Source organism: Arachis ipaensis, chromosome B10, assembly GCF_059453495.1.
Source record: "Arachis ipaensis isolate K30076 ecotype BB chromosome B10, ASM5945349v1, whole genome shotgun sequence".
NCBI classification, from domain to species: Eukaryota; Viridiplantae; Streptophyta; class Magnoliopsida; order Fabales; family Fabaceae; genus Arachis; species Arachis ipaensis.
In genome coordinates, this window is record NC_142435.1 from 132,890,266 (window position 1) to 132,901,390 (window position 11,125).

The following is an 11,125-nucleotide window of genomic DNA, read 5'->3' on the forward strand; positions in this document are numbered from 1 at the left end:
TATCTCATTTGCAATGTAAATAAAATAAGATTGTATGTATCTCGTTTACATTATAAACGAAAAAAGACACAATACGACGTAATCATATCATATTTGTACATGTGGTGTTACGTCGTATCACGTTTGTATATGTGGTATGTAATGATCTTTTCTCATTTACACTGAAAACGAAATAAGACTAAACGCGATCTATATATATAATTCATTTAATAATGTTCTTTGGATAGATTTTTCATCCATTTCTTCAACTTTCCTCTAACTTCTACCATCTTCTAATCATATTATCGACTTACTGAGTAAGCATGGCGTGCGCACATGATCCAAATCCAATGTTTGATAGCGACTAGGTACAGCTGATAAGGTCGGAATTGGATGAAGAGAGGACAGAAGATACCGAATTGATGGCTCGATCGGGCGTCTCTGGTACAAACTCTTCCTTCTTATCATCTTCCGCAACGTACTCCTCGTCAGAATCCTCACCATCAACGTCCTTGTCTTCCACTGGACTAGCAACATGTAGCGGTGGTGCGAGAGAAGGGTCATCTTGCACAAAATTCGGCTAGCCAAATCCACCGCCACCGACATCACCTACCTCCGCGGAAAGCTCCATCACTTATTCCGCCATGATTCTCCCATGGATGTCAAACACGAGGCGCACATGCTTGTCATCATGAAGCCAAAACAGATGAAACCGAAAAATTCCATTTCCCATCGGTTCTAGCAACCGATACCCCACCCTTTTCGATCTCTTTTCTCCCGCTACTATCAATATTACCTAATATCAGACTCTTCAACTCCGACAAAAAACTTACTTGTTGGGTACATAACAAAATGAGATTCTCACAATCAAATATCACACCAGTATCACTATTTCTCATATGGCCATTGGAATATATACTTACAATCACATATCTACTACTATTAGACATTTTGCCTTATTTTTCGGAAGAAAAACGGAAGAGAAGAAGTGAATATTTGTGGATAACACAAAAGGTTGCACATTATTTTATAGTTGCTGAAAATTTATCTGAACGTATCTTATTTATACTGTAAATGTCATATATATATTCACCGTAAACGAAATAAAAATACATGTATCTTATTTACGTCTACCCTATTGGACTTTATTTCGTTTACACAGTAAACAAGATAAAAGATATAATGAATTTTAATAAAAATGCTACAAATAATATATTTTGGTAAATAAAATACTTTTTATTTATTTAAAAAAATTTCAGTTCAAGTGTCAGTCATTTTTCACGTTTTTACATTGCAAAATAATAATGATAATAATAATAAAATAATTTAATAATCCAATACTGGTACGGCATGCGAACAAAGAAAGAAGACTTGAATTGCGGGGAAGGCGAAGGAGAGAGAAGAAGAAGAAAAAATAGACCCCCGAAAAAAGAAACAGTACTCATCTCGTCGTCGTCGTCGTCGGCGACCAGAATAACTCTTGAAACTTTCCGATCCCATTTTTTTCTCTCTCTATATTCCCTTCGCCACTCTAACATCCTTCACGATCACTTTCTCATCTTCAATTAATTCCGTTCGTGCATTCCGTAAATTATTAAGGTTCTTCAGGGTAACCAATTAAAGAAAACAAAAATGTCGCTGAATATGAAAACCCTAACCCAAGCGCTGGCGAAGACCGCGGCGGTCATAGAGAAAACGGTTCAGACGACGGTGCAGGAAGTCACTGGGCCCAAGGCCCTCCAGGACTATGAGCTTCTTGATCAGATCGGCTCCGCCGGGCCGGGCCTGGCATGGAGGCTATACTCTGGCCGGTCCAGGGACCCATCGCGGCAGCACCAGTACCCGGTCGTGTGCGTGTGGGTGCTCGACAAGCGGGCCCTCTCAGAGGCCCGAATGCGGGCCGGGCTTACCAAAGCAGCCGAGGATTCGTTCCTGGATTTGATCCGCAAAGACGCTGCGAAGCTCGTGCGGCTGCGGCACCCTGGCGTGGTCCACGTGGTCCAGGCACTTGATGAGAGCAAGAACGCCATGGCAATGGTCACCGAGCCTTTGTTTGCTTCGGTTGCTAATACGCTGGGAAATTTGGAAAATGTTCCCAATGTTCCTAAGGAGCTCCGGGGAATGGTAATTGAAATTGAATTGAACTGAATTGAATTGAATTGAATTTCATCGAATTTTCTCATTGTGTTATGTGATCTAGGCATCTAGCTTGATTTAGTGCATGTATTTCAACGAAATATTTATTTTAGGAATTAATCAAGCTGAATTAAGGTTAAACTATGTTAATGTACCAACTTGGTTGCTTGAAATGGTTGGGTGCTTATGCCCCTTAACCGTGTGTCTATGGGTTCAACTGCGAAAAAAAAAAAAAAAAAAAATCCCCGAAAGCCTTCTTGGGGACTGCCACGTGTTGAGCTAGATTAGTTGGGTTCTTGGTGATAGTGAACTAACCTGGTGGGCTTTGCCCAAAACATTATGTTAATGTAAACACCTAGATGTTAATTGCTGATTATGTCTTCATGTTCAATGTGTTATGTGATATAATGTTTGAATTTGCTAGTTTTTTATGAGAAAGCTTTTGCTTTGCAGGAAATGTCACTGTTGGAGGTGAAGCATGGTTTACTTCAGATGGCAGAAACGTTGGACTTTCTCCACAACCATGCTCATCTCGTTCATCGAGCTATATCACCTGAGGTAATAATTTTCTTTTTGGTGGTTTTCATCTTTTAGTGATCCTTTTTATGTTAGTTTGAAGGAGTTATTTCCTTCCCCATCTTCTGTTTTGTGGGCTGCTGCGAATAAATAATACCAGTGAGTGGCATCTAAGTAACTGCTAATATCATTTAATCTTAGTTTTCTGCTTTTCTCTCATTGGGATGTTTGCCGATGCATCATGCTGCACCCATCGCGGTTGATATGCATCTTTTCTACTTTGCCAGTTGACTTTTGTTTCACTAGTGTCATTATGTGTTCCTCGATCTTGAGGTTTATTGTCTATATTTGTTTATTGATCATAAAAAGATATACTTCGCAGAATATTCTTATTACTTTGAGTGGAGCATGGAAACTCAGTGGATTTGGTTTTGCAATTTCAGCTTCTCAGACACATGGTGACTCGGCTAATCTGCATGCCTTCCATTATGCTGTGAGTGGAATATACCCTAATACTGACATTAAGATTTAGATGCATATGTTGCCTATTTCTTTTAATTAATTGATTAGTGCATATGTTGGTTTCGTTGTGGTTTGCTCCTGTAAGCAGCTTTCTTTTTTTTGCTTCCAATTGGTTTGTATTTGTTTGATTTGTTTCAGTTTAATATTGCCAATTTTATTGCTTTCATAGAGCAACTCTTTTGCATATGGTGTTTGTTTTAATCTTCATATGGAGTTCTTTCCTTTCCTTTTCGGCTTTTCCCCCTTCCTCTGATCCACTACATATCTATACATCTCTGCTATCTATACATCTCTGCTTTATCTATAAAATTCTAGTAACATTATACACTTTCGTCTTGTGATGTTCTTTCTTTTATTATTGTTTTTTACTTTTTACCTGTGTTGATTGTATTTCTCACATAATTGTGTATCCGTCTGAATAAGTGACAGATATGCTTCTTGATGATGTTTTATTATCTAGCGTCTGTACTATGATTTTCAAAATGCCAAAAAAGCTATCATTTTCAGTTGTTTAACAAGAATTTATACTATTGTATCACATCTGTACTTGAGAGCTTAGTAATTTGGGTTAAATGACCTGTATCTTATTGCACTATGACTGCTTACAGGAATATGATGTTGAAGACTCTGTTTTACCACTTCAGCCATCACTTAATTACACGGCTCCTGAGTTGGTGAGGAGCACTGTGCCTTCTGCAGGCTGGTCTTCTGATATTTTCAGTTTTGGATGTGTTGCCTACCATTTAATTGCTCGCAAATCTTTGTTTGACTGCCACAACAATGTGAAGATGGTATTCATTAATCTTTTTATCTACCATTCTCTTAGACTTATGCTTATCCGTTGCTTTAGTTTGTCTCAGAAATTGTTTGAAGTAAATCAAAGGAGAGGGTCTAAAACTTGTGTACTTGTTTGCTGGTTAAAAATATATTGACATTGTCAGTTTTTTTTTTTAGAATTTTATTTTATTTTTTAAATGTATTAGTTGGCTGGAGTGGCCTGGCATCTATCCAACTGCCTTTTCATCAAGGACCCGTGCTGTAAATTTGATGTTGATGTGGTTGTTTGACAACAAAATTATACTTCTCTATTTTGTTTGGATGAAATTCTAGTCTCCAAAATGATGTAACAACTGTTGGGAATAGATTCTGGGTTAGAGCACTGACAGTCTGAATTGATATTTCTTCATGATTAAATTACAATTTATTTGGTTTTTTCGCATGTTACAATGAAAAAGGGCTTTCGGAAGAATCCTGAACTTAATGTAATCATTTATTGGAATAATAATCCTGAGCATAGTGCATATGTTGATATTAGCGTTGGAATTTCTTGGAGTTTGAACTGACGGAAGCATTTAGGTGACTAATAGAGTTGTATCTGAAACCAGGGGCTTGATATCTAGAAAAGAAAACTAAAGCAATATAACTTTGTTCCATCTTTCCCTTTTCCATTGATGGATTTTTCAAGCTCCTGTTACTCAGAATTAGATTGTTACATGTAGTGTAATAAGCTCGCAGCGTAAGTGCTGGTATCATATATTCTAGTTGACATCTATTATTGTGAATTGTGTTCTTAGCACAGATTAGTGTCTGAAGTTATTCTTAGGTGGTTAAGGGATTGAAGGATGCTTAGCTTAATGCACTCTTATATTATTTTGCTTGCTAGAAAATAATAAGAAACTTTGGTGTTTTACTTATGCAGTACACAAACACTTTGACTTACTTATCCAGTGATGCTTTCTCGTCTATCCCATCAGAACTGGTTCATGACCTGCAAAGGATGCTTTCTCCAAATGAGTCTTCGAGGCCAACAGCAATGGATTTTACAGGTAAAGCTGGCTTGGGGAATCAAAACATTTTATCCATTCTTTGAATGAAAAATAAGAGAGACATCGCAAAACCTTGAAAGGATTTTCTTGGGGGAGTTCCTTGCACTTGAATTTTCAATGGGTGTTAGTGTTCACTATCGTCATCATCATCATAATTATTATTTATGCCCCTCATATCAATTTTAGAGCTTCTTAATCTTAGCTCCTTCATAATGTTATTGTTATTTCTTTAAGATTTATTGTTATTATAATTGTGGATTATTGGGTTTTTGACATTTCTAGTGAGGATCGGCCAATAACTTTAGTCAGTTTTTTATGTTTTTGTTTTCAATAATTAAAGAAGAAATAGTATTGATAGGCGTGGAAGACCAGACATCCTCAAAGAACAAAAGGTTAAGATAGGAAGAAAAATGGAGCAGTGATTTCCATTCACTCATTTTTATTTTATTTGTCTGAGCTACATTAAGGGGATATTCTTTGTCTTTAATTTTTTAACTATCTGACATTTGAATTCTAATTTGTGAGCTGCGATATTATCCGTTTTTAATAATGGAAGTATAATTATGTTAATTCTGACTAATTTGCTTTTTTTGTGTTCATATTTGCATGTGCGTATATGGATATTACTGTACATTCTGGTAGGAACTTCCATTCCATGCTATGTTCCTACCCCTGTACTTCCTGCTATTCATAGGAGCTCGCTAGTCGCTCCTGACAACCTTGATGACATGCCACAAATGGCCTTTTAGAGTTTTTCTTTAGTAGTTATGCAGTGCAATTGCCCTGCCTTGTTTAATGGATCAATCTTGTTGACTTCTGTCTTTCCTTTTTCATTCTTCTTTTGGGATATCTTATCTTCTCCCGATTATTCTCCTCTATAAAAAGATTTCTTTCTGGTAGTTTGGTTTTGGTTTTGGTTTTGGTTGTATTGACAGGATATGTGCTCCTCATGTTGCAGGCTCTCCATTTTTTCGGACTGACACCAGATTGCGTGCTTTGCGGTTTCTCGATCACATGCTTGTAAGGGTTTTTAGTTCCGCTTGTTAGCATCATGGCATGCCAGTCAGTTGAAAAATCCCAATAATGTGCTTATCTTCCTTCAGGAAAGAGATAACATGCAGAAGTCAGAGTTCTTAAAAGCATTGTCAGACATGTGGAAAGATTTTGATTCCCGTGTATTGCGTTACAAGGTATGATGTTTGCTTTGTTATGTTAGGTAATTGGGTTTTGTTTTCATCTGGCAGTCAGTTTTATGTCAATTCCCTTTTTCCCTGTACATAAGTTTGATTTCAGAGGGTGTGTTTTGAATAGCTGAAAGAATTTTTAACTTCAAAACTTGCTTATTTGTACAATTGCCTTTTCCCTCAATTTTATTTATTAGTCTTTTATTGTTGTGTCAAATAAAATTTAGACACCTAAAATTCCATGCAGGTCCTTCCGCCACTTTGTGCTGAACTTCGGAATGTTGTGATACAGCCAATGATTCTACCAATGGTTCTGACCATTGCAGAGTCTCAGGTTAGTTCTCACTTTTTCTTTCATTGCTTAGTTAGAGTTGCCTAAAACACTCCTTATCATGGTGGTGAATGTAGAAAATTAGTCATACTTCTGAAGTGCTGATATTGGCTGCAATTATTATTTTATTTTATTTTATCTTCTGTTGTTTTTCTTGTCAATTGCCTATCAATGTCAACATTGTGTATACCTGTTAGCTTTGACATCGCTGTAGCTCCACTAGCCCATCCATTGTTCTTCTTGGTTCTTCTGGATCTCATTTCAACCACAATTGTAACATTTACAATGCTCCATACTTGACTTCTTTGTGCAAATTTAAAGGGCTTTACTTTATATCTTGACATTCAGGATATGGTTGGAGTTCATCTATTTGAGAGATGATAGAAATTTGTCTTAAGTGGTTTGTAATATTAACAATGGAGACTGAAATGATAAAAGTGGATAAAAAAGATAGGTGGATTAGAAGGCAGGAAGACTGCAAACTTGTGTTGAAAATTCAAAAAAAAAAAAAAAGACCCCACCCTAAGCAGTTTCCAAAAATTGTGTTTTTGATAGAGCCTAATGACATGGTTTGATCCATGTAGCTAGCCTTGACTAGTGAATTGTTTGTAATTTTGTACCCTTCTCTCTTGCTCTTCTATATATTTTAAGTGAGATCCTTTTCTAATTCTTGCTGTCGTAATATAGAAGTTTATGATTCCCTTGCTTGCCGTAATAGTTGTAATAATGAAATCTCTGATCTGCTTGAATAGATTATAAATACATATTTGTCTAAGCATTAGTACACAGTGATGTGGATATTTTAAGGGATTTTTTGTAAAAAAAAAAAAAAATGACAGTGAATAGATTCATCAAGATAGAAAGGAAACTAGTTGATATTTTAAGTTTTTGTTTAGGACAAGAATGATTTTGAGAACTCAACACTTCCAGCCCTTGTACCTGTCCTGAGTAGTGCTTCTGGTGAGACATTGTTACTCTTGGTGAAGCATTCCGAGCTTATAATAAACAAGGTAGTTATCTGTAAATTCTTTTTATTTATTGTAATGACTTAGGGATCCTGGCTTTATATATTCTGTTTGACCATTGCTTAATACATTTTTCATTTAGGCTAGTCAAGAGCATTTAATTTCACATGTTCTTCCAATGATTATTCGGGCCTATGATGATACCGATGCTCGTTTACAAGAGGAGGTCCTGAAAAAATCTGGATCTCTTTCCAAGCAACTTGATGCCCAGGTGAGTGCTGTATTCCTGTAGGAGTTTTTCTTATTGTTGAGAAATTTTAAAATAGCCAGATATTTTCTCTATATCATTTGAAGCTGTTTTATAAAGTTGATTATTGTGTGCCATGAAAATATTTTCTTCAATAGATTAAAAACTCTTGATTTTGGTAATTGAAACTTCAAAAGTTCTAGCCTGCATCTTGCATGTCCCTCGATGGGTCTGAAAGAATGGTAGGATGGTGGTTTGTGGAGAATTGCCAAAAATTATCATGGTGTTACTGTTATGGTGACTGGCATTGTGACCTATGGTCAGTATGGTGGAAGTATGGGGCGTGCGCACACACACACACACAAACATTGCGAGATAACTTCTCTATTACTAATGAAGGTGCTAAAACATAGAATAAATAACCTCTAGTAGCAGTTACTTTTGCCCATGTATACCCTTCCACTAACATTGAGAGAGAACTGTTGACACTACATTATACTGTATAGCCTTCTCATGAAACAATTAACACTACATTATACAATTAGCTTTGACGCTATATTTTAGTTATTTCTTTTTATGAGTATATTTACATTATTATTGTTTGCTAGTTGTGACACATTTGTAGCAATCGGAAACATGTGGAAAGACATTTGGTTAGTAAAATGAGTCTCTAATCAGTGGATAACCTTTGGTTTGGCTCTTTGTTGCTTTCCGTGACAAAAAATTAGATAAATATTATTCTGTATTAAAGCAGCAACACTTGTTATGTATCTGATATTCTTTTCTCTTTCAGCTAGTGCAACAAGTGATTTTGCCCCGTGTTCATGGGTTAGCACTTAGAACAACAATTGCAGCGGTATGTTAGGCTTTTCTTTTTTTAAAGTTAAAATTCCTAAAGTTGACATGGTTATTTTGGTGTCTTTTAGGTTGCGTTTGTTTCTGAGAACAGGATAAGATAAGACACTGAGAACAAGACACAAAGGGCAAGACACAAATTTAGTGTTCTTGTATTCTGTTTGGTGATAAACTAGAACAAATTATGAAAATCCAATTTATTCTCATTTTATTTCATTTAAAAAATTTGAGAAGAAAAATATAATAATAAAAAATATAATTATGAAAAATTAACAAGAATAATGAAAGAAAAAATGAAAAATAAGTTGTGTCCCTTGTTAGCGTCTTTATGTTTTTTCTATTAGGATGGACACAAAATATATATACTAATTCATTGCCTCTGGACACAATGTCTTTGTTCATATCTCATCTGTTAAACACGATTTTATGTCTCAGTGTCCCATTCCTGTAAACAAACGCAGCCTTAGTACTGTAATCTTGATTTTGCTAAATAATAAGGAGGTTATCACTTTTTACCATGGTAGTTACCTACTCAAATTGTGGTTATATGCAGTTTTGAAATTTAATGTCTTCTCTCACCTATTATACTTATTCTTTTGTTTGTTTGTTTTGTTTTGGTTTTTTCCCCTTCTCTCCGGTGTTTTTAATATTTCATAAGGAAATTTTTTCCCCATTAGTGATCCTATTCTCTTGTATATTTATGCTTATATATACTATATTTGTTGTATGTCTGATGTCTGTTTCACCCTTTATTAAACCTGTAATCTGTTAGTATTTCTGTTATGGCAGGTTAGAGTGAATGCTTTCCTTTGCCTAGGAGAAATGGTTAGCCGACTTGATAAACCTGCTGTCTTGGATGTCTTGCAAACTATTCAGCGGTGTACTGCTGTTGACCATTCTCCTCCAACCCTTATGTGTACCCTTGGGGTTGCAAATTCTATTTTTAAGCGGGTAATATTAATTAGTGGCCTGATATATGAATTGTATATGTTTTAGCATACTGATTCCTGCTACATTTGATGACATATGGGGTTGCAGCTAAATTTTGTTTGATTTGTTTTGTTCAGTTTGGTGTAGAATTTGTTGCGGAACATGTTCTTCCATTAATTGTGCCCCTCTTGACTGCACAACAACTGAACATCCAGCAGTTTGCCAAATATATGCTCTTTGTGAAGGATATGCTCCAGTAATTGTGTTTTCATACACACTTTCTATTAGTTGCTCTGTCTCTGTCTGTCTCTCTCTCTCTCATGATATTCCATTGACAATTTCTTTCTGAATTTGTTTTCATCATCATACAGGAAGATTGAAGAGAAGCGTGGAGTAGCTGTGACTGGTTCTGGTATCCCAGAGGTAAAAGCATCTCCTATGGTTAATGGACTTCAAAGTGAAGCACCAAGGATGAGTAGCAGCACTGTGGCTTCTTCAACCAAAAGTAGCTCCCGTTGGGATGAAGATTGGGGTTCCACAGCAAAGGGAACCACCGCAGCTGTCCAGAATTCTGTTAATGCATCTACTCAATCTGTGCTCAGCAACCCTATTGGCCATTTAACATCTTCACAAAATAATTTGCCATCATCTGCTGTTTCTAATCAACAGGCTATCAATTCGTGCCCTTCAGTAGATATAGAGTGGCCACCTCGTTCATCTTTTGACATTGCCCATCAAAATGGTGATGCTGAAAGGGGTGCAGTTGCAGGAGGAACCTCATCCACATCTAATAGCCTTGAAGATATTGATCCTTTTGCTAATTGGCCTCCACGTCCTAGTGGCTCAACAGGTGGATCTGGAATTTCCAACAATGGTACTTTTGGAACCCCAATGAATAAGATGACAAGCACTTCAAGCAATGTGGGTCTCCAAATGAGCAACAATCAGCCACTTAATTCCCGAAGTTCTGCAGGCCCTGTCAGTTTGAACATCGGGAACAGTATTTCATCCACTGGTAGCCTGAATGGTGGTTTTGAACCTCAGAATTCTATTGGGTTCCAAAAACAGAGTCAACAGTTGCCTGCATCAACTGTTTCATATAACAAGTCAACGGATCTAGGATCAATCTTTGCTTCCAACAAGAATGAGCAAAGTGCACTTAGACTTGCACCACCCCCTTCAACCACAGTGGGTAGAGGAAGAGGCCGTGGAAGGGGGCCTGCTTCAACCAGTAGGCCCTCTCAGACCAGGTCACATTCTGAGCAGCCACCTCTTATGGATTTGTTGGGGTAGCTTGCTTCTATTATTGTCGTCGTATCAGGGTTGTGAGTTGCTGCTGAGATTGTATTATTATGTCATGTCCTTATGCTGAATGCTCTGAGATATCGTGAAGGGAAAGATTGCAGAAAATCATGCCACGTGCTTAGGAATGACAACACTTTGTAAAGGTTTCGTTGTATGTTGCTTAGTTAAAGTGACCGTTTAAAAATTTGGATTAATATTTTTTTTTAAATATTTTTTTGTTCTTATATATCATACTTCATTCTAAGGTCATCAGGCAAAGTGTATTCAGAGAAGTCCTGGTTACTTAGACTGTGTTGAGAACAATAAAAAGCAGTCAGTTTTTCCTTAAA

At 36.6% G+C, this 11,125-nt stretch overlaps 1 protein-coding gene across 1 annotated transcript; it reads left to right on the forward strand.

Annotated features, from left to right (window-relative positions):
• Window positions 1-1,311: 1,311 nt before the first annotated feature.
• On the forward strand, window positions 1,312-11,125 carry LOC107622654 (SCY1-like protein 2 A). The gene is made up of 14 exons (XM_016324634.3): window positions 1,312-2,103; window positions 2,569-2,673; window positions 3,014-3,124; window positions 3,762-3,944; window positions 4,853-4,979; window positions 5,938-5,999; window positions 6,083-6,169; window positions 6,411-6,497; window positions 7,391-7,504; window positions 7,602-7,730; window positions 8,500-8,562; window positions 9,351-9,512; window positions 9,629-9,747; window positions 9,863-11,125. Exons 1-14 carry the CDS (start codon window positions 1,612-1,614, stop codon window positions 10,782-10,784), a joined length of 2,763 nt encoding a protein of 920 aa, XP_016180120.1. The 5' UTR covers window positions 1,312-1,611; the 3' UTR covers window positions 10,785-11,125.